The following is a 23,427-nucleotide window of genomic DNA, read 5'->3' on the forward strand; positions in this document are numbered from 1 at the left end:
ACAGCTCGGGGCGAGGCTGCCCGGGCGCTGCGGGGCTTTGTTCCAGCGCGGAGCCGCTCGGGGGGCGCAGGTGAGGAGGGGACGGGGTACCGGGCCCCGCCGGCGGCGCCGAGGCCGCGGAAGGGTTAAGGAGGGAGCGGGGGCGGCGCGGGGGCGGCGCGGGGAGCGCGCCCGGGCTCGGGGCTGGCGCGGAGCGGGGAGCGCGCCCGGGCTGGCGGCGGGCGGATGCCGGGGAGGGCGCAGCGCAGCCGAGCCGCGCTCGCCGCACTCGGGCAGCGCCTGCGGAGGCGATGAGAGGCCGGCGGGGCTGAGCCGAGCCGAGCCGCGCCGCGCCGGGGGAGGCGGAGCGGGCTGCGGGCAGCGGCGGCCGCCCGGCTCCGGATTTCCATGGTGCCGGGGGCCGCCTGCATCCCCCCGCCCTGAGCCGGGAGGCGGGCGGCACCGGAGCGCCGAGAGCTGGTGAGTGGCGGCGGATGGCGAGGGGCCGCTGCCCGCCGGGGTGCGGGGGGTCCCCGGGGTGGGGGCTCCGCTGGGCATCTCCCGCCGGAGGATGCGGGGAGGAGGCTCGGGATCGATGTCGCCTGCAGCTGCCCGAGCCGGGTGGCACCGGGGGCCGCGGGTGGCACCGGGGGCCGCGGGTGGCACTGGGGGCCGCGGGTGGCACCGGAGGCTGCGGGTGGCACCGGGGGCTGCGGGTGGCACCGGGGGCTGCGGAGCGCGGGGTGGTGCCCGGCGGTTCCGGCCCCGTCGGTGGCGGCCGTGCCCGCGGAGCCGCACGGAGATGCCGGCGGTGCCTGGGGAAGGGATGGAGGAGCCGCTCCGGTTGCCCGGTTCCAGGGAATCCAGCTCCCGCTCCCTCCCCGGGCTGCTCCGCGCTCCCGTTAGACATCGCGGCTTCCTCGTTAATTCTGCGGCCGCTCGGTACCGCTCAGTCACCGTCTGGAGCCGATGCAGCGGGATAAACTCATCCCCATAAAAAGTTCCTGTTAGCAAGGAGGCGCTTTTTGGAAAACACCCCTGAATCTTAGGGGAAAAGACATAAAATCCCCACTGAAACTTTCCTAAATCCGCGCGAGACCCTTCCTGGAGGGTGGCGAGGGGAGAGATGCCGAACGCACTTGTGCTCCCCTGAGGGAAATCCCAACTCGCGGCTGCCGGTCCCGCTCTCCGCAGCCCCGGAGCTGTCGGGTGGGTGTCGGTGACAGCCGAGGCTGCTCTGTGTGAGCTTTCCTCGCCGCCCGTGACCTCCGTTTAACCCGGCACGGTCAGGCATCCCCGGCTTTGTCTCCGCTCACGCTACGGCCAATACTCGCACGTTCCTGGAGGTGAAGCGAGTGATGTTCAATTAATCTGTGTTCTAAGGGGTATCAGAAAGTCAATAGGTTAATTTTAAGCGAGGTGAATAGTAAGTGGCAGACGGGAAAAAAAGAAAAATCCCCTGTGCGTCTGTGAGCAGCAGCTGAGGCTGGGAGGTGAGGGAACGTGAAGTTCTCGGAGTGCCATGATGCAAAACCTCTGCTCAAAGGCTGCTCCTGCTCTTTGCTGGGCACTTGATGCTTCAGCGGTGGCTTCGGTGTGCTTGGCAGAGCTCGGCTGAGTTGGGGACGTGGTCCTGTCCCTCCTGCTCTGGATGGCTCCATTGATAACGGTGACTAAAGTGAGATGAGATGACCTACTTAGAGCTGAGGGACAGATGCCTGGCAAGAATCTGTGCCATCCTCGGAACAGATGTTTGGCTTTTTACCTTTAACACAGAGGTGTTAGATCCGTTAGCGCTCAGTGGGGCTTTTTTGGTCTTTATTGCTGTCCTTTTGCCGTTTGTTGTCACTTTGGGCACCCTCAAAGCTCGGAGTGGTATTTTGGGGTGGTGCAGGGGATCAGATAAAGCAGCTTTGGTTCGAGAAGCTCGAGCAGAGAGGGACGTGACCCATCGGTGTGAGCTGTGAGATGGCTCAGCAGGCGAGACCCTCCCTCCCAACTCTCCCAACCACATCCCCAGCGCTCCTTGCAAGAAGATGAAGTAACCCAATTCACCCCTCTTTGTCTTTATGCTCGATGTAATTAATGGTGGAGCTCCCCCCGGCTCAGAACAAGTTGCTGCGGTGGAGGCAGGTCACAGACGCTGCCTAAGGTCTGCACACAACCCACCAACACGATGGGAGCAGCTCTCCCCGTGCTCTGCCTTGTTCTTTGCATTAACCCCGAGCCTCCCCTGCTTCCCGGCAGAAGGGAGCTCCAGCTGGATGCGAGAGGGAAGCTGCAGACTCAGGCTGGCTGCGGGAGCCTGCAGAAGGAAGGGGTGACTGCTCCTGCCCTGTGCTCTTTAACTCTCCTCAGCAAATTGCATTAGGATGTGACAAATTGGCTGGCGAGGCAGTTAAATGGAGATGACATTTGGAGCGGTTTGCCGGGCAGACCCTGTGGAGTCGCAGGGAGATGTGTGATTTGCAGCCTCTTCCCGGCATCTCCCATTTAGGTACCGCCACGAGGCTTTCCAGAACTTACTTTGGGAACTCCTGTTGCAGCTAAATGTGGGAGTCTCGAGCATGCCTGGGAAAGGTTGCCCAAAAGCTAGGGCAGATGTAGGTGCAGACTGTCTCATGCCGTGGGCAGCTGAGATGAGGAGCTGAACCGGGAGAGAAAGCAAAGCCGATATTTAGAAATTGCGTGAGTGGTGAGGAGCTGAAGGTGGGAAGCTGGGCTGGCTTTGGGTGCCAACGTGACGCTCTGCTGGGGGAGTGGGGACACCTTTGTTCACCCAGGGATGATCCTGGGGGAGCTGGGGCACATTTGTTCACCCAGGGATGATCCTGGGGGTGCAGGGACTCCTTTTTTCACCCAGAGATGATCCTGGGGGAGCTGGGGCACATTTGCTCACTGAATGATGATCCTGGGGGAGCTGGGACACCTTTGTCCACCCAGGGATGATCCTGGGGGAGCTGGGGCACATTTGCTCACTGAATGATGATCCTGGGGGAGCTGGGACACCTTTGTCCACCCAGGGATGATCCTGGGGGAGCTGGGACACCTTTGTTCACCCAGGGATGATCCTGGAGGAGCTGGAACACCTTTGTTCACTCAGGGATGATCCTGGGGGAGCTGAGGCACATTTGTTCACTGAATGATGATCCTGGGGGAGCTGGGACACCTTTGTCCACCCAGGGATGATCCTGGAGGAGCTGGGACACCTTTGTCCACCCAGGGATGATCCTGGGGGAGCAGGAACACCTTGGCTGACCGAGCAAAGGTTTGTGGCTCCCGGAGAAGAGGCTGCACCGCATCCCAGCAGGAACGTGCGCTCCTGCCCCTCTCATGCCGCCTCTCCCAGCACATCCGCGGCTGCTCGAGCACGGCGGTGATCAAGCTGTTTTAATTGGCCCCTCTGCAGCCTGAACGATAAATATGTAATGGGGGAGAGTGCCCCCCTGTTCCTCACGGCTCTCAGGCTGTCATTTCTGACGGGGCACTGCGTGCTCGCCGCTCTCCCATCCCCGCTCGCTTCCACCCCGTGCAAACCACGCTCCTGCCTTTGGCATCCTTAAAAGGACGGGGGAGGGCGGGGGGAAAAACCTGGAAAAAGATGAACCTGAGCATGCAGTGCTCCTGAGACAGGCCCCTTCACATTTCTAAACACTCTTGATTATTCAGCTAATCTTTATTTCATGGGCCTGTTACAAGAAACACAAACGGGGGAGAAAGTAGAAGGCGGTGACACATTTAAAATACACAAGAAAAGTGCTGGCAGGAATATAATCGTTCTTCTTCCAGCGATATGAAATATTTATGGGCCTAAGTTGTGGCAAGATTCTCTGCCTCCCCTCCCACCTAACTCTGAGATGTTTTTTTTCCCGGTACAACAGGAACTGGGGGGCACTGGTGGCGCTGCCAGCGGCGCCCTGGCCCCTCCCGGCTGTCTGCAGGGCAGGGACAGCCAGCTGGCCGGGCACAGCGTCCGTCTGTCCGTCTGTCCGTCTGTCTGTCTGTCCGTCTGTCCCTCTGTCCCTCTGTCCGTCTGTCCCTCTGTCCCTCTGTCCGTCTGTCCCTCTGTCCGTCGGGAAGGGAAGGGAAGGGAAGGGAAGGGAAGGGAAGGGAAGGGAAGGGAAGGGAAGGGAAGGGAAGGGAAGGGAAGGGAAGGGAAGGGAAGGGAAGGGAAGGGAAGGGAAGGGAAGGGAAGGGAAGGGAAGGGAAGGGAAGGGAAGGGAAGGGAAGGGAAGGGAAGGGAAGGGAAGGGAAGGGAAGGGAAAGGAAGGGAAAGGAAGGGAAAGGAAGGGAAAGGAAGGGAAAGGAAGGGAAAGGAAGGGAAAGGAAGGGAAAGGAAGGGAAAGGAGGAGCGCCGGCCAAGCTGCCCGGCTCAAACGGGAGCGGGGCTGTTCCAGTCTGTTAACTCGAAATAATTCAGCAGCGTCCCTTCGGCGAGCTGTGAAAAGCCCTCTTTGAGGTGCCCGTGTTGTGGAGGAGCCGCCGCTCCCCCAGGGCATTCTGCTATTAATTCATTAGATCTGAGGGGTTTTTTCTCTCGTCCCCCCTTCTTTTCTCTTCTCCACCTCCCTCCCTGGCAATTCAAACAGTGATGAATAGACAAAAATCCCTCAAGGGAAACATTTTTTCACTTAGTTACAAAGATTTCATGGCTAATTAGAGTAAATGTGGTTTTTAGAGTGTTAATCTCTTAACCAGCTTGGCTGGGAGGCCAACAACAGCACAGGGGGTGGGGGGAAAGGTGCTCCCGACTCCTCGGGGGCTGCCTGGGCAGGAGCCGAGGTGTCACCCGAGCAGCCCTGGGGACAGCTGCGCTCGCTGGGTGTCCCCGGGCGGGCACAGGGCACCGAGGCTCGCTGCAGGAGCCCGGGGCTCTTTGTGCGAGCACGGGAAAGGAACAGAAGTAGAATTGAGGGCAGCGCGCTGTCCTTGGGCGGCAGCGCTCAGAGCCGCTGCCTGCGGGGGAAATAAATGTATTTACCGGGCTGAGGGAGCCTCGGGCCGCTGTGGCACAGGGTGGCCCTGCCACCTCCTGCGGCACTGGGAGCCCGGTGACACTCGCGGCACGGGGTGTCCTTTATTGCCGAAGGTGTTGTGCTGATGGAAATCATCTCTTTTTGCGGCTACCAAGGGATTTATCCTCATGTCTGTGCAGCGTTTCTCTTTTCTCCCGTTCTCCCCGGCATCCGCACTTCAGCCTGGTTCTGGCTTCGCCTCCGATGGGAAAAATGGCAAAATGGGCTGAGGAACTGCTGAGCCTGCTCCCCGGGGCAGTCCCGCACCCACCCTGCGCCCCACGGCCCCACGGGGTGGAAATTGGGGGTGGGATGTGGGCTTGAAATTCCTCCTCATCCCACTAGAGGGGATCCTCTGGACCCGACTGAAAAACGAGCACAAACCCAACAGGAGCAAAGCTGCGCTGGGCTGCAAATCTGGAAATCTGGGTTGGAATCTGGAAATGTGGAAATCTGGGCTGGAAATCTGGAAATGTGGAAATCTGGGCTGGAAATCTGGAAATGTGGAAATCTGGGCTGGAAATCTGGAAATCTGGGCTGGAAATCTGGAAATGTGGAAATCTGGGCTGGAAATCTGGAAATCTGGGCTGGACGCAGCCCTGGAGGGGGCACGGGGGGATTTCGGTGCTTTCCAGGCATTCCCGGGTGATGCAGGCTGTCCGTGTGTCCGTGTGTCCGTGTGTCCGTGTGTCCGTGTGTCCGTGTGTCCGTGTGTCCGTGTCCGTGTGTCCGTGTGTCCGTGTGTCCGTGTGTCCGTGTGTCCGTGTCCGTGTGTCCGTGTGTCCGTGTGTCCCTGTGTCCCTGTGTCCCTGTGTCCCTGTGTGTGTGTCCGTGTGTCCGTGTGTCCGTGTGTCCGTGTCCGTGTGTCCGTGTGTCCGTGTGTCCGTGTGTCCGTGTGTCTGTGTGTCCGTGTGTCCGTGTGTCCGTGTGTCCGTGTGTCCGTGTGTCCGTGTGTCCGTGTGTCCGTGTCCGTGTGTCCGTGTGTCCGTGTGTCCGTGTGTCCGTGTGTCCGTGTGTCCGTGTGTCCGTGTCCGTGTGTCCGTGTCCGTGTCCGTGCCTCTGCCCACCGTGTCCGAGCGGAGCTGCTGGGCTGGGGCGAGGCTTTCCCAGGGATGCGCAACTTTGCCAAGCACACGAGTGAAACACGTGTGAGAGATGTGTGCTGTGTTCCCGGCTGGAATGCACCGGGAATTCTGATCCGGGCACTGGGAATTCTGATCCGGGCACCGGGAATTCTGATCCGGGCACCGGGATGCTGCCAGGGATGAGGTGCTGGGAAAGAGGAGCCCTCCCCTCCTCATCAGAGAGAGCCCATCTCATGTTTCTCCTGTAATCGCAGCTTCTGTTTGGCTGAAATCGACCTGGGAGGGGGAAACGGGGGGAGTGAAAAGCGAGATAAATGTATCCTACTATGAAAATTTAATCCTGCTTTGCCTGGGCTAAAATCGCATTCAGAGCCGGAGATAAAAGGCATCAGAGTCACGTTATAAAGAAGTCCAGATGATCTCCGAAGGCACGGGGAGAGTTGAGCCTGGGACAGCCCTGCCGGGGCTGTGCTGTGCCAGCGCTGCCCCTCCTCGCCTGGCACTGCCGAGCCCCCGATCAGCTCCGTGCCAGGGGCACACTCAGCTCCATCTCCCCCCTTGCTGAAGGAGAAGGTTCTTCCCAGAGATTCCCAGAGCTTCCCAGAGCTTCCCAGAGCTTCCCAGAGCTTCCCAGAGCTTCCCAGAGATTCCCAGAGCTTCCCAGAGCTTCCCAGGGCTGTGGCAGTTCTGTCACCCAGCTGGCCCCGTGTCACCTGCGAGCTCCGAAAAATCTCCGTGCGCTGGGGTGACCCCACCGTGCCACGGGCTCCTGGGTCCCTGGGCACCTCCTGAAGCCCAGGAGAGGCTCTGCAGAGCCTGCCCAGCCATTCCTGGATGGAGTGTGGGGTTGGAGGGTCCTGTCCCAGCTCCGTGCTGTGCTCACCGTGGCAGCAGCTTCCCTTCCCGGCAGGGAACGTCCCTCGCAGCCCTTTTCCTGCCCCAGCACCGTTTCCCCACTTTATAAAAGTGAAAGGTGACGTCTGAGTAAATATTGCCCTGACCTCTCACCTCCTCCTGCTGCTGCTGCAGCGTCCCCAGGGCTCGGGGCTCTGTGGGGCTCTGTGGGGCTCTGTGGGGCTCTTTGGGGTTCCGTGGGGCTCTGTGGGGCTCTGTGGAGCTCTGTGGGGCTCTTTGGGGCTCCGTGGGGCTCTTTGGGGCTCTGTGGGGCTCCGTGGGGCTCGGGGCTGGAACACAAGCCCGCTGTCTCAGGCTGGAGCTGGATGGGAAGGGCAGGGTCCAGCCTGGATGCCCCGAGCGTGGTCAGTGGGTGCTGGACCAGGTGTGGGGAGCAGCCTGAGCTGTCGCTGTGAGTGTGACACCACCAACAGCGTCCCTGTGTCACTGTCACAGCCCAGCCAGACCCTGCGGGGAGCACAGGCAGGGGCTGCTCTGGCTGTTCTCTGTGGGAACCCACAGCAGGAATAATCCCTGTGAGCAGGAGAGCGTTCAGGGAAGGGGCACAGGCAGGGAGAGCTGAGTGTGGCTCCAGCCTCTGCCCCTCGGTGTGACCCGGAGGGGCTGGCAGGGCTCCACCAGGGCTGGACCAGCCCATCCCACCTTGCCTGGGCTCCACTGGGGATGGGGATCAGCAGTGGAAATGCTGGGATGTGTGTGGGGAAGCCCTTGGGATGCACAGGCAAATCTAATCCCGTTTTCCCACTGAGGGGGCGGTGGATGGGAGAGCGGCGCTCCTTGGAGAGGCCGCTCCCGGTGGGTACCGGCGCAGGCTGGAGCGAACAGCTCGCTTTCCTTGCAGCTCCTGCGTGGCTCTGACAGCATTTCCACAGCAGCAGTTTAACCCCTGCGCTGTCAGGCTCTGGAGCCTCATTTCCCTGTCTCGGGAAGGGGCAGGAAAACAGGAAAGCTGCGGGGCAGAGCTGGCTCTGGCTCTTGATGCGCGCCGGGGAGGAAGCGCGGCCACCGCGGCCCCACAGCCACCGTCACTCCCTGACTCAGCCTGCAAGAAGTTCCTCCTGTCACTTCCAGGCTCGGCCAGCCTGGGAACACATTCCTGCCAGGGAAATTGATGTGCAGCTCTTCCTGCGTGGTGCTTCTGCCATCAGAGCCCACGGTGATCCGCCCCGCTCCTGCTGGGGGGCACTGGGCATCCAGCAAGAGAAGGGCAGAAATCTGGAGGTGTTTTCCAGGTGTTCCTGAATCTCCCTGCTTTGGTTTGCTCGCCTGGGAATGAGCTTCCAAAAAGTGAGTTTGTGCTCCGAGCTTTTGAGGTTAATGCTTGGGCAGCGCTTGAAAGGAGGTTTGGAGTTGTTTGGATTTGCGTGGTGGGGTTTGCCTTGGCAGGGTTTTCCTTCCAGCCCAAAGTGGCCATTTCCCCCTCAGAATGGGAGGCTGAGATTCTGGGAATGGGCAGCTGGGGAAGCCGTGGTCAATGTGTGTTACACCCCCGGCTGATGGAACTGAAATCAGGATTTTCTCACTTTTTGGGGAACATTTACAGGGGCTGGGTGCCTGCCCAGGTAGCCAAATCTGAGGGGCTCGTGTGTGGGCAGCTGGTGTGAAGAGCTTTGTTGGCCGTGGCTGGGCAGATTTATTGGTGTCAGAGCAGAGGAATGAGGAGCTGGCTGTGGAACAGGGATGTTACAGTTCAACTCCATAAAACACGCCGGCTGTCTCCTCTGCTCAGTCATTTGCCAAGTCCCCAAAAAGTCGCAGTGACAGGAGCAGAGGATGGAGCTCTGCCCTCATGATCGTATTTCCTGTCTTTGGTGGCTTATGTCACAGCCTGGAATGTTATTTGAACCAAAAAAAAAAGGAAGAAAAAATAAAGCCTGCGAATTTCCTTTTGATTTTTAATGGAACTGTGAAGAGGTGGGGAGGAAAAGGGAGCGTGCCTGGAGGTTTCCTAACTGCCTCCATTATTCTCATGCTTAAAATATGCCATTTCACAGGTTTGAAATCTGCACTGAAGTTAAAACATACAACTGGGGAATGGTTTGGGTTGGAAAGGACTTTAAAAGTCCCTTCCCTGGAGGTGTCCAAGGCCAGGTTGGACAGGGCTTGGAGTAACCTGGGACAGTGGAAGGTGACCTGCCCATGGCAGGGTTTGGAACTGGATGAGGTTTAAGGTCCCTTCCACCCCAAACCATTGTGTGATTCCATGATAAACCCAGAGTAAACAAACTGACAGGAAGAGCTTTTCAAAGTCCACCTTGGAAAGAGAAACACTTTTGTGTTTGCTTAAACCTTCCAAAACTCCTGACTTCAGCTGTCTGCCCCGTGGATTTCCAAATGGATTTAGCACCAGAGGCATCATCCCTTGTGAGCCTGGAGCTGGGAGGAAAAACATCCTGGGAGAGCTGTGGAAGGAGGAAGGGCACTGCAGGTTCTTTCTGTCCTGTTGTGATTTGCGGTTCTCAAGGAGTTAATTCCATCAGCAGTGAGGACGAGCCCTCTCCTGGAGCGTTTGGCTCCCCTGGCAGCTGAGGAGCCTCCTGGAGCAGGAATTGTGTTCAAATCCTGCCCAGCGCTGACAGGTCCAGACTGTCTTTAAAAATCTCGTAGCAACCAAGGAGCTGTGGCCAAACTCGCCGAGTTCACGGGGAGAGAGAGGCAGCAGCCCCTTGCTTGTCCCTGGGCCATAATGAGGTGCTGCTACAAGAGCTTGTGGAACTCAGCTTTTCAGGGCAGCAGTTGTGTGACAGGGACAAGTTCTGTGTGACAGGGACAAGGCGCTGCCATCGGTTCCGCCAGACGAGGTGGCCACGGCTTGCGCTGGGCTCAGCTCAGCAGCGCCAGAACAAACTCCTGGCGAGAAACACAGGCAGAGGCTCTCACCAGAACTTCCAGGGGTGTTGGATAACTTGGTAAAAAATAAATAAAATAAAAGTTAGCCCAGCCCGGGGTGCTGGGTCTCTGGGAGGTTTGACCTGGGCAGGGACAGGTTGGGTGGGTTTGCAGTGAATTTTTTCACTGCTGAGTGTGAATTCTGAATGTGTTGCATTTCAACCATTCACTGCCTCATTGTGCCAATGAGCTGTGTGTTAATCCTGTCGCTGAAATGAGATTTAATTGACTTTTAAGAAACGAATGGTCTCCCTGGGGGTGAGTCCTGCTGGCACAGGGCTTTGGGCAGCTCACCTGCCCCAGCAGAACCTGCTCTCACACCCTCTGAGCTGCAAAGATCTACTGGAAACCAAACAATTTTGGCCTCATTTCCTTCTCCTCCCAAGATTTAAAAAAAAAACAACATTATTTTTATCCCAAACTGCAAATTTTAGCATGAGAAGAAGCAGAATATTGGCTCACTTGTTCATCCCTGCGAATTCCTGCTTCAGTCTCTGCAAATTCCCATTATAAACATGACACTTGGGCAGATTATCTGCTTTAGCCATCGTGTTACTGAAGGGGATATCATATTCATTTCCTTGTCACTGCGTTTGTTCTCATCTCTGTGGGATCATTTGGTGAAAAGTCTTGTGATCCTTAATGTAACTCAGCTGCTCTTTGCTTCTGGCTTCAAGAAAGACAAAGGGAGCAGCACTGAAGTGCTCCTGGATTTTCCAAAATCACCGCTTTTCCTCAGGTCTGAGAGGTTTTTTGGCCAAGCATCTGGGCTGGGTTGTTTTGGTGAAAGTTCTGCAGGTTTTTGGGCCAGAGACAGCTCCAATTGTTGAGTTTTGGTTTGTTCCCCCAATCCTTGAGCTTTGTAGGAACATTTTGGGGATCTGGAGGAGAAGTTGGTGGTTGTAAAGGGAGGATTTGTAAAACTGAACCAGCTGAGAGCGGTGCACTGGCTCTCACAAGTTGTTCTGCTGTGTTTTGGGAGGAAACTCCTTTTGTGATGTGTCCCTGGGTCCGCCAAAGGAGCCCTGCCACGAATTCAGCCGTAGCTTCTCTCCCTGTGGGATCCTCCGTGTATTTTATGGAATTTTCCTGGTCAGTTCTTAGCCCATCTTGGTGATGTGTCCACTCAGGGGTGACAGGGTGGCTTTTTTTTGGGTGCTGCTCCATCCCAAGCTGTGCCCTGGGGGTTTGGGGACAGCTGGGACGGGGTGGGACAGGTCCCTGGAGCAGAGCTGAATCCAAGGGTGCCGAGGGGCTCTCGGGGCAGGCAGGCTCGCTGCATCCCTGTGAAATATGGCCTCACACGTCCTTGAAGGATTTATTGTTTTCCGGGCACTGACAGGCTGGATGTGGGAAGGAAGTGACTCAGTTGCTCTCCAGACAAGTGCAGCTTTGAGAGCCGGGGAGGCAGGAGGCAGCTGAGCCGCTCCGGCTCGCTCCCGTTGGAATTCCCGGTGTGGCCGTCGCTCCTGCTGGGTCCTGGCAGGGAAAAGGCCGGGCTGGGCAGTGGCCACGGGGCCTCGGGAGCCTGTGGGGTGAGGATGTCACAGCAGAGAGGGTGACAAGGGGAGGTGGGACCCACAGGAGAGGCTGTGCCGAGGCTGGGAGCAGCTGGAGCAGCCCATGGCCAATCGATTGCCACGCCAGGGGCACAGTGTGGGACACAGCCCGAGCAGCAGCAGCTTCCAGAGGGTTTTATGGAATATTTTCCACCCCCACAAGCACTGTGACCTTTCCTGGGTGAGGAGTGTGGGTGCTGCAGCTCCTCTCCTGTCAGCCACGTTGTCCCCACAGTGCCGGAGTCTGTGCCCTGCTCTGAGCTACACAGGGATTTGTAGAGTTGCTGATTTTCCTCAGGCTTTTGGGATATCTCATCCATCAAAGTGTCCAGCCCCTCTTTAGCCTCAGACCTTCTGGCTGATGTCAGATGTGGACGTCAGCAGCTGCTTTCTCCATCTTATTATCAGCTTGGTTGGAGAGAGAGAAGTTTTTAAATGACAGAGATCCTTAGCAGAGAAACGAGAGTTAGTGTTAAAAATAAAGAAAACAAGACAGCTCGTTTCATCTAAACAGAAGGGTTATTAAACAGGCTTGAATTAATCAGAGATCTGCCAGAGCTCTGAAATTGAAAAGCAGGGCAGAGGAGCAGGGAGCACACGAGTGTGAAGGAGCCACTCTCTCAAGCAGACATTGATGTCCCAGCACTCGGGGAGAGGAGAGGACAGTGCTGGTGGCACCCAGGGGAGATGGCTCCAGGCCTCGGGGTCTGGACCCCAGCAGATGAGGCTGGGGGCTCCTGCCAGCCCTGGGAGCCCACGGGCAGAGCCTGGCAGGGCTGACCATGGCCAGGCACCATCCCTGTGGCTCTGAGCTCTGTGGCTATGCCTTCTCCTGCTGGGTGGAGCAGACTGGGCAGGGATGGAGCTGTTTTACCCTTCCCAGGGCTCAAGCACCTGGAAACTCTGTTAGAAACATCCCCAACCCGAGGGATGCTCTTGGAAGGGTGGCCAGCCCTGGCAAAGAGGCTTTGGGGCATTTTCTTGGTGTGGCTGCTGAAGCTGGAGGTGGTTGCAGCTCCCATCCCACCCTTCCAGCAGGACAGGGGCTGAACAACGGGCCCTGAAGGGTTCTTCAGTATCTGCTTCACTTTTCCTGTTTGTTTAAGGGCTTTTGCTGTGCTCTGCCTCCCCAAATCCTCGTGATCCCGCGGTGGCACCTGGTGACAATTCCTCCCGTGTTTGTGGCAGGATGCTGGTGCTGTGACTGGCGCTGGCAGGTGGAGTGGAGCAGAGGAGTGAACCTCACGTTGTGGCACCTCTGTCCTCCCCAGGTCTGGGTGTGAGCAGGCTCAGCTCGGTGCCAACCCCAGCACACAGCCCCGCTCTGGAGCCACAGAGAGCCCCAAACATGCCCAGAGGTGCTCCCAGACAGCGCCGAGCTCCCCACAACCCCAGCACCGCTGGCTGAGACAGATCCAGCGCTGCTCAGCTGGGGACCCAGCAGCTCAGAACCTGATTTTAACAAATGTACCATTTCCTGCTTTACTTAGGTAACAGCGCTGTGGCCACTGTGTAAATACATCTGGTGCCGGAGGGAGCGGGGGATAACGAACACGGCTCGCTGCAAGGGGCTGGCACAGCCAAAGGACTTCTGTTGCAGGATTTCTGTTTAATGGAGTGGCTGGGGACCCATTTAATTTGGAGCTGGGGTTCTTCACTTGCCTGTGGTGTGCTTGGAGTGAGGCCAGGAGAAGCCGCTGCTTATTTTTCTCCTGCAGTTCGGTGGCCGCTCTGTGATCCTCCCTCGTGCTGCTCTGTAATATTCTCTTGTAATAAACTGCAGCTGGATGTCACCTGGGGACACAGCGCTGGGCTCAGGCTCGGGAGATAAAACTCCCTGCCTTGCCACTGGGACCTTTTGCTTAGCCTTGGGCAAATCATTTCATCGTTTAATCTGCTTGCACCTAAGGTCAGCAGCCGTTAAATTCCATTTTGTTGGGAATAAAGGCCATGAATAATCAAGCGATGCTCAGGTGCACGGGTGGAGAGGTGGATAAAGCTCAGTCCATCAGGACTCAGGTAGGAAACCAGGAAAAGCACTTTCTGAGGCACACAAAACTGACCTAGATTGCCTGCAGGGGTTGTGGATTCTGTTCCTGGGGGTCCTTGAGGACCCTTTAGAGAAGCACCACTGCATGATGGCTGTAACAGCAGGAGGCTGCGTTAGACACAGCTCTCTGTCCCACTCTTACCCTTCCAACATTATCCAAAGCCAGTGACCTGTTTACACAGGTTGGGCTGAACCCGAGCCTCCCCAGAACTTGACTAAAGCAGCTGTGAAACTTCACAAGTGTTAAATTTCCCCTCGGTGTCAGACATCAAGGCAGCCTGGAAAATCAGGGTCCGTTCTGCTCCGTGCCCCAGCACGTCAGGTTGTCACCAGCCTCAGACCTGTCCTCGGGGACTGCCTGGGGAATGGAGCCCTCCCTGCCCTGCTCCCCTCTCCAAGCAAGGTCATTTATGAGTTATTTCACAGCAGTGCACTCAGCCGCTGCCAGCTGTGGTTTCTCAGAGAGCAGGTGTCAAGTGTCAGAGAAGGTTTCTCATTTCTGCCACCGAGGTGTCCCAGCTTGGACATGGATCTCCCTGTGGGGCTGCTGGGTTAAAGCACTCCAGCTGTGAGGCACAGCTGGGTGACAGCCACAGCTGTGCTGCCGCTCTGGGTCTCCCTGGGGATGGGAACTGAGGAGCACAACGTGTCCAGCAGGTCTGGGACAGGCAGGGGTGGCCTCGGATGTGCTGTGTCCCTCCAGACTGCAGCTGCAGGGCTCTCCCTGCATTTTCTGTTTCCCTGGACCTGTGTGTGCACAGGAGGGAGGTGGAGGGGAGAGCTTTGCACAGTGTGTGTTGAATAAACAAATATCTGGGCTCGGGACACATTTTGTGCATAATTCCTCTGATGGTGTTTGTTATCAGGGAAATGCCTTTTGGTGGCTGGGCTCTGTTCTTCCCCTCCTCTTCCTTGTCCCAGGCCTGGAGGAAGCAATAATCACAATGCTGTGTTTTGCCCTCTTAACTCTTTCTCAGAACGCTGCTGGGGCTGTGGAATGGCATCCCTGGGAATGAGCAGCTCCTGGCACAGGTCCTGCTCCTGCCTGCCAGCACAGAGCAGGGACAGGGAGAGCCAGGAAGGTGCATTTTGCTCCAAAGGGTTCAGGTTGTGTTTTAGGAAAAGGTTGTTATTTGTCATCCCCGTGGAGAAACCTCAGAGCCGACTCCAGGCCCTTCACTGGTGATTTACAACTTGTTCTTCTTGTTGTTGGAGTCAAAATATGAGCTAGAAAAGGCCAGGAAGAGGGGGTAGGAGCCGTCCTCGTGTTGCAGAATTCCAGTTACGCACACCAAGCTGGCAGGAGCTTCCCTGGGGGTCTGGCTGGTGGGCACTGGTCTGGAGGGAGGAGTTCCACAGCTCCCAGCTCCAGGAGATCCAGGGAATCCATGGATGCACCAAGGCTTCTCTGCACCAAGGGCTGTGTGAGTGGGCAGGGAGCTTTCTGCTGCCCAAGGGGGATCTGCTGGAGTGGGGCTGGCCAGCACTGAGCACCCAGATCTCTGATCCATGCTGGAAACACCCCAGACCTTGGAGAAGCTTCCATCAGACAGTTTGGCTCAGACTTTCTGTCTAATTAAACACAAACCCAATTAATTATTGTAAGATCTCCTCCACAGCTGACAAACATGTCCTGAATGTCCCTCCTTCGAGGGGATCAATCACTGCAGCAGCTTCAGTGCTCGGAAAGGTTTCACAGGAAAATTCCCGACGTGCTGCAGGAGGGAAGAGGGTGCAGATCTCTGTTCCCACTTTGCTGCAAAGACACGGCCAAACCCGGGGCCTTTCCCTCATTCCTGCCACGTGGAGCCGGCAGAAGGGGAAAGGCTCAGGCTGGAGCACGGCTGGGGGTGCTCCAGAGGGTTTGTTCTGGCTCTGGGTTATCCTGTGCAGCCTGTCCTCCTGGGGACCCTTGGGCAGGTGTGTGACAACCTAGGGACCCTTTGGGCAGGGGTGTGACAGCCTGGGGACCCTTGGGCAGGGGTGTGTGACAGTCTGGGGACCCTTTGGGCAGGACAGGGGGTGTGTGTCCTCCTGGGGACCCTTTGGGCAGGTGTGTGACACCTTGGGGACCCTTGGGCAGGGGTGTGACAGCCTGGGGACCCTTGGCCAGGTGTGTGACAGCCTGGGGACCCTTGGGCAGAGGTGTGTGACACCCTGGGGACCCTTTGGGCAGGGGTGTGACAGTCTGGGGACCCTTTGGGCAGGGGTGTGACAGCCTGGGGACCCTTTGGGCAGGACAGGGGGTGTGTGTCCTCCTGGGGACCCTTTGGGCAGGGCTGTGACAGTCTGGAGACCCTTTGGGCAGGGGTGTGACAGCCTGGGGACCCTTTGGGCACGGGTGTGACAGTCTGGGAACCCTTTGGGCAGGGGTGTGACATTCTGGGGACCCTTTGGGCAGGGGTGAGGCTGTGCCAGCCTGGGGACACGCTGCCACCACAGCTGTCCCCACTCCCAGCCACCAATCCCATGGGGTTCCAAAGAGCAAAAGGAGCAGAAGGCAGCCCCAGCTTGGAGAGCAAGGCCAGCCCCTCTGCCCCTCCTCAGCAGGGTCTGTTCAGGGACACAGCCTGGGATTTATGGCCCAGCCTGATCCCCCTGAGGGTGCCTGGGGACCCTGGGGACCTCTGGGCAGGGGACAACACAGGGACAGAACAAGGGACAGAAAAAAGGGACAGACAGGGAAAAGCTTGTGGGGCTGGGAGGGAGGGGGTGAGGTGGGGGGTATCTGTGAGGATGAGGAGCAGTGCAGGTTCTGGGGCCAGTGAGGACACTGGGGATGCTTTGATGTGTCCTGGAGGTGCCAGAGGGGCTGAAACACCCCAGGAAAGAGGAGCTGAGCGTGCAGAGGCGGTGGGTGAGGGCCCAGCAGAGCTGAGTATAAATCACTGCTCACCAGACCAACCCCACCCCCAAAGAAAAGCCCCCTCACCACCAGGCAAACACAGCTGCCACCCTGGTGACATCAGAATTGTGTCTTTGAGCCATCATTTGACATGGGAGATTCTCTTGTTTTGGCTTTAATTTTTTTTTTTTTTTTTTTTGCCTGGTTGTTGTTTTGGTTTTTGTTGTATTTTTTTTTTTTTTTGGTCTGCACAAAATGCCACTAATGACAAACTGTGGTGCCCGTGAGTGAGTGACAGCTGAAATGAGAGAAATGACTAATGGTGCCTCCTGAAGCCCTGTCACATGGAGATTAAATGAGCCCTTTTTTCTTCCCCCCTCAATGAGAATCATGGGCATTTGAATAATAATATTATAGTCTCCATTAGGATGACAGTGGGGGAAAAAATCGGCTCAGACCTGTGATTATTCCTTCAATCTAATAATTATTTAAATACCAGATAACTCCTTTCAGCCTAATTGAGGCCTTTCAGCTGCTTGGGTTTATATTGTGTGCCTGAATTTACTCTTGCTTTCACCTTGCGTTACTAATAGCTGCAGATTGCTTCTGAGGCTGTATTTTAAAACTCTCTTCAGGAAAAAAAAAAAAAAAAAAAAAAAAGAAAAGAAAGAGAGGAAAAATTAATGATCAAATGGTATTAAGGATCAGAGTTAAAATCACCCATTCTGTTGGTGTTTAACTCCCCAGGTGTTTGGCCTCCTCCACAGGGATGGTTTGAGGAGGGAGGGACTTCAAGCCCATGCAGGGACAACTTCCACCACCCCAGGCTGCTCCAAACCCCATCCAAACAAGCTTTGAGCACTTCAGGGATGTGGCAGCCACAGCTGGCAACCTCTGCCAACCTCTCCCCACTCTGTGAGGCAGGAATTCCTCCCCAGAATCCAGGAGACCCTCAGAGGGAGCGGCTGCTCTGGCTGTTTGGTGTCTGTCTCGCTGAGCTCTGTGCCTCACCTTGTCCCCCAGCCCCGGGGGTGACGGGATCCAGGGATGGCTGGGTAGGATGGCAGCTCAGGCCAGGGTCTGTGGTGTTCAGATCATGTTTAAGTGACGGAATCCAGGGATGGCTGGGTAGGATGGCAGCTCAGGCCAGGGTCTGTGGTGTTCAGATCATGTTTGAAAGGCGTGATCTGTGCTGCTGTTGGCAGTAACTGCTCAGAAATGCTCTGCAAAGCTTTCTCTGGAAGGGCAGCGGGGCTGGGCTCCAGCAGAGCAGCTCCACGCACGCTGAGTTTGGACCAGCTCGGGATGGAAACATCGCTGGAAAAGATCTAAAGCTGCTGTGGTCCCACACAGGCAGATGTGTGTAAAGTTCAGTTCTTTAGGTGCATTCATTCCCAGCCTGCACCGTCCTTGTCTCACTTTGCCATGGAACAGCTCTGTGAGAATCAGGAGCTGCTGAGCAGGAGCGTTGTGAGTGCAGAGCTTTCCAGCACCTCACCCTCCTCAGTGGGATCTCTCCATTTGGGGCTCCCCTTGAACCAGAGCCTGTAGGGGACATGTCCCAGGGCTTGGGGCACTGTGGGGTTCCAGGCAAAGCTGCTCTGAGCCCCGTGCTGGGCGTCACCATGTGTCACCAGCACGGAGAGGATCCCTGACCCCTGGGAGCCCTTTGGTCCGTTCCATTTGGAAAGATTCTGGCTCAGGGAATGGTGCTGGGGTGTTAAATGTGGTGGGAAGAGCCAGGGAGTCCCCGGTCCTGCTGTGCTTGGGAAGGCAGCAGGGGCAGCTGTTCTGTGCCAGAGCAGCGAGGGGTGGCAGGGCCCGTGTCCTCCCTGGGACAGACAAACTGCCACAGCCCGAGGTGGGAGCGCCGAGCCTGGCAGCCGGAGGGAAGCAGCTGGGGAAGTTGTCCCTGAGCAGAATGAGGAAGCCATTACCGCTGCCTGTCTCCTGTCGTGTCTCCTGTCAGTGACACGGGGATGGCAGCGCAGGGACAGAGCTCCTCTGTCACCTCTCAGGAGCGGCCGTCTCCAGCTCCCGGAGGGAATGAGCTAAAGAGCGGCTCTTTGGTGACACTCAGGGTGGCTTTGCAGCACCAGGAATTGTTGTAAATTTAAATAAACCAAAGCAAGAGCAGCAGCCATCAGATGGGGGCGAGAGAACAGCCTCCTGCCCTGGCAGGGGATCAGAGCTGCAGGGCAGGGTTCCCATGGTGGAACTGTTGGGACACCGTGGGTGCAGGATGTGCCTCATCCTCAGCCTCATCCCAGGAGTGACCCTGAGGTGAGGGAGGAGGTCTCTGGGGTGGTTCCTCTGCCTGCCCAGCCTGGAGCACGTTAGGAATGGATAATTTTGGATAAAGGAGAACTTCCCGGTGGTTTTCTGCATCCTTGCACTCCGACACCTCTGTGGTCAGGTCAAGCAAGCTGCTCTAGGCTGGTGGTCTCTCCCCTGCTGCCAGGGATGGTGGCTGATCTAACCATGTGCTCCCAGCTTGGCAGCAGCTGCTTTTGGCAGGAAAGCACCTTGTGAAGGAGTTCCTGCCGAAAAAGCACCTGCTTGAGAGGCACTTCTGGCTCTGGGGAGGGTCTGAGGCGAGATGTCAGAGCCTTCAGTGTGTGCTCAATGAACTTGCCTGCACGAGGCTTCTTCCTCAGGTTCCCAAATTAAATCAGAGAGGGTTTAAAGGTAAAGAACAGCTCTTATTTCCTCTGCTGCTTCCAGCAACACACCCTGCAGGAGACATCCTTTCAGCCAAGATTGCAGATGGATGGCTGGGGCTGTGAGCCACGGGCTTTGTCTTGGGCTGGAGCTGATTCTCCCCTCCCTGGCTGAGCAGAGCGTGCTCTGAGCAGCCAAACCCAGCCACAAATTAAGATGCAGGGGCTGAAACAAGTGGCGAAGCATCAAGCCCGAACTGTTCTCCAGTAAGTTGTGGACTTGCTTAATTCTCGTTGTGCTGGGATACATCTTCCCTTTATCTCAAGGACTGTGTAATTAGAAAGCCTCCTTTGAATTTTATCTGCAGGGCACACGGGATCTAATCCTTGGCTCTGGGTGGTTCTTCTCTCCACAGAACCATGTGAGGGGCATTGCTGGGGCTCAGGACACGCGCGGGGGACGCGGAGTTTGCCTTTCCCAGGATGGATCAGAGGAGGAACTGGCCTCGGGCACTGGACTCTGATGGCTGGTCAGTGGCTCTGCTCTGCCTCTTCCTGGCGTCGCTGTCCCGGAACGTGTCCAGCAATGCCTTGTTCAACACTTTCCACTCGGAGAACCGGGACTGGACGTTCAACCACCTGACGGTGCACCGCGGCACCGGCGCCGTCTACGTGGGGGCCATCAACAGGGTGTACAAGCTTTCGGGGAACCTGACCATTCTGGTGGCCCACAAAACCGGTCCCGAGGAGGACAACAAATCCTGCTACCCACCCCTCATCGTGCAGCCATGCAGCGAGGTCCTCACGCTCACCAACAACGTCAACAAGCTGCTCATCATCGACTACTCCGAGAACCGGCTGCTGGCGTGCGGCAGCCTCTACCAGGGGGTCTGCAAGCTGCTGCGCCTCGACGACCTCTTCATCCTGGTGGAGCCCTCGCACAAGAAGGAGCATTACCTCTCCAGCGTCAACAAAACGGGCACCATGTACGGGGTGATCGTGCGCTCCGAGGGCGAGGATGGCAAGCTGTTCATCGGCACGGCGGTGGATGGCAAGCAGGATTATTTCCCCACCCTCTCCAGCCGCAAGCTGCCCCGGGACCCGGAGTCGTCGGCGATGTTGGATTACGAGCTCCACAGTGACTTTGTTTCGTCCCTCATCAAAATCCCCTCGGACACGCTGGCCCTGGTTTCGCACTTTGACATCTTTTACATCTACGGCTTCGCCAGCGGCAACTTCGTCTATTTCCTGACGGTGCAGCCGGAGACCCCCGAGGGCGTCTCCATCAACTCCGCCAGCGACCTCTTCTACACCTCCCGCATCGTCCGCCTGTGCAAGGACGACCCCAAGTTCCACTCGTACGTGTCCCTGCCCTTCGGCTGCGTCAGGGGGGACACGGAGTACCGCCTGCTGCAGGCCGCCTACCTGTCCAAGCCGGGGGAGGTGCTGGCCAGGGCCCTCAACATCACGGCGCAGGAGGACGTGCTCTTTGCCATCTTCTCCAAGGGGCAGAAGCAGTACCACCACCCCCCCGACGACTCGGCGCTCTGCGCCTTCCCCATCCGCACCGTCAACGCCCACATCAAGGAGCGCCTGCAGTCCTGCTACCAGGGCGAGGGCAACCTGGAGCTCAACTGGCTGCTGGGGAAGGATGTCCAGTGCACCAAAGCGGTAAGGATGTGCTGGGTGATGGCTGTGGGAGCCCTCGAGGGCCAGGATCAATGAAACACCAGTTTGCAGAGTAGTGTCAGCCCGTCTGTGCCTCAGTTTCCCTGCATTTGGAGCACTCTTCCCCTTTAATCCACGCTCTCATCCTACAGTGTGATGACAATGAGGGAAGGGGTGGTGTTAAGGCAGGATAAAGGTGTGCAGCTTCCTGGGAGTCTTTGTCATTCCCAGCCTGGGGCTCTGGAAGCTGCAGGAGCCCTGGGGAGGGTGGCTGGATCTGGCAGGGGGTGGCACGTTGGTGGCCCTGCCGCTGGCACTGCCAGCTCCCTCCACACCACCCCGAGTGTGTGGGGCTGCCCTGGGCTCTGTTTCACTCACAGCTGCCCCAAACCTTGTCATTCCAGCCAGTCCCCATCGATGACAACTTCTGTGGGCTCGACATCAACCAGCCCCTGGGGGGCTCGGTGCCCGTGGATGGGGTCACGCTCTTCACCTCCAGCCGCGACCACATGACCTCCGTGGCTTCCTACGTCTACAACGGCTACAGCGTGGTCTTCGTGGGCACCAAGACGGGCAAGCTGAAGAAGGTAAGCCTTGTTCTGAGCCTGTGCAGAGCCGGGAGCTGGGTTTTGTCTCTTTGGGGACGCTCTGGCGCATCACTGCTGCTGTGTCTTATGGGTGTTTCCCAGTGGGAAACTGGGAGTGAAGCAGGAGTGGAAATGGAAGGGTTGGAGAGGCAGAGTTCAGCCCTCAGTGCTGTTAGTGTGGTTTGTTTTGAAGTGCCAGGTTTTGGGAAAGGTGAGGTTGAAGCTGCTGGATGGTCCTGGAAAGGAACCAAAGGAGGTCAGATGGAAATCTTGCAATCGTTTTGTTTCCCAGCGATCCTGCTACCGGTGTAGAAGGCTGTGAGTTACAAAACCTTTGGAGCTGCTGGTGCTGGCAGGATTTTGGTCATGGAGAGACAGGAAAGGGTTAACGTGGCTGCTTTTGGAACCAAGCCTCAGGGCAGAGTCCCACTGCTTCCTTCTGCCTCTTCTGCTGGATGATCGATCAGCCCTGGAACATTCCTTGTCCTCTTCATCACAAACACTGGGAGGGGATGGTAGGGCTCAGGTGAGAGCCACAGAATGTTTTGGGTTGGAAGAGACTTGGGCAAGGACACCTTCCACAAACCCAGATTGCTCCAAGCCATGTCCAACCCGACCTTGAATGATTTTTAGGCCTTTGAAGTCCAGCTGGGATTCCCCCACTTTTGAGTCACAAAAACTCAGAATACTCTGAGTTGAAAGGGAACTCTCTGAGGAGGTCTGTATTTAAAATAGGTTTGGAAGTGGCCTTGGGGTGTAAACAGCGGTGTGTGAGAGCCCTGGAGCTGGAGCTGCAGCTGGAAGCCAGCTCAGCAGTGGGTCTGATCCAGCCCCAGCAAAAGCAGCCTCGGAGCTGCTGCTCTGGCAAGCTGAGACCTTTGCAATTAACCTCAGCTCTAAATGACAGCATTAGGTGAACCCGTTAAATGCAGCCCCTGCTCCTTCATGCCAGGGAAAGAGTTAACAAATGTAATCAACAGCAGGCTGTTAATTTTTTGAGTCCTTAAGCAGCAGGGAATTTCTTCCTCATCTATCCAGGAAGATACAAGGACAGGCAGATACTACACTTGAATGTCTGCATCATTTTAATTACATCAGCTCATTAATATTCATTCAGCACTTTACAAGTGCTGAGTAGTAGTAAATTAGGTGCCTCCCTGGTGCCTCTCGAGTGTCAGTGGGGCAATTTCGAACGTGGGGGAGAGGGAGCTTGTAAAGCAGAGCCCTTCACTTCCCTGCCTGCCATGGCACAGGGGAGAGGGATTTTCAGCTAAATGGAAGGAAAAGGAGCCCTCAGCACATCCCAAACGTGTGTGCCGAGCTCGGAGTTTGGGATGCAGCAGGGAATGCAGCAGGGGATGCAGCAGGGGATGCAGTTGGGGATGCAGCAGGGGATGCAGCAGGGGATGCAGTTGGGGATGCAGCAGGGGATGCAGCAGGGGATGTAGCATGGGATGCAGTTGGGGATGCAGCAGGGGATGCAGCAGGGGATGTAGCAGGGGTTGTAGCAGGGGATGCAGCAGGGGATGCAGCAGGGGATGCAGCAGGGGATGCAGCAGGGGATGCAGTCGGGGATGCAGTCAGGGATGCAGCAGGGGATGCAGCAGGGGATGCAGTTGGGGATGCAGCAGGGGATGCAGCCTGGGATGCAGTTGGGGATGCAGCAGGGGATGCAGCAGGGGATGCAGCAGGGGATGCAGCAGGGGATGCAGTCGGGGATGCAGTTGGGGATGCAGCAGGGGATGCAGCAGGGGTTGTAGCAGGGGATGCAGCAGGGGATGCAGTCGGGGATGCAGTCAGGGGATGCAGCAGGGGATGCAGCAGGGGATGCAGCCTGGTGCTCGCTGTGCACAGGGTCTGGGGACAGGGGAGGCTCCTCATTCAGAGGCAGCAGAAGCAGGAGCCTGTGCCTGCACACGAGATATTTACGGGCTTGTTCCATGAATTATGAAGGATTACAGAAGCAGCAATCTCTCCAGCAGCGTTTCATTCCTGCTGCTCGTCTACACTGAACACTTTTTGATGCAAAGTCAATCTATTCCTGCTCCACTGTCCACAGGGAGGGCTGTGGAATCCTTCACCTGCAATCCTTCATCTGTTGGATGAAAATTGGCCCATCTCTGAAGTAAATTCATTCCAGACATTCACTACAGTCAGGTTTTCATGGCATCTGCC

At 57.0% G+C, this 23,427-nt stretch overlaps 1 protein-coding gene across 2 annotated transcripts in view; it reads left to right on the forward strand.

Annotated features, from left to right (window-relative positions):
- Positions 1–282: 282 nt before the first annotated feature.
- Positions 283–23,427, forward strand: part of PLXNA2 (plexin A2) — a 149,024-nt gene continuing 125,879 nt past the window's right edge. The window contains exons 1-3 of one of the 2 annotated variants that reach the window (XM_058855947.1): positions 283–459; positions 19,414–20,668; positions 21,070–21,252. In XM_058855947.1, the coding sequence (XP_058711930.1) occupies positions 19,481–20,668; positions 21,070–21,252 (1,371 nt within the window). In that variant the 5' untranslated portion in view covers positions 283–459; positions 19,414–19,480. Of the gene's footprint in view, positions 460–9,317; positions 9,423–19,413; positions 20,669–21,069; positions 21,253–23,427 lie in introns of those variants that run through there. The other variant, XM_058855948.1, reaches the window with a different exon arrangement.

This window comes from Poecile atricapillus, chromosome 23, assembly GCF_030490865.1.
Source record: "Poecile atricapillus isolate bPoeAtr1 chromosome 23, bPoeAtr1.hap1, whole genome shotgun sequence".
Classification (NCBI taxonomy): Eukaryota; Metazoa; Chordata; class Aves; order Passeriformes; family Paridae; genus Poecile; species Poecile atricapillus.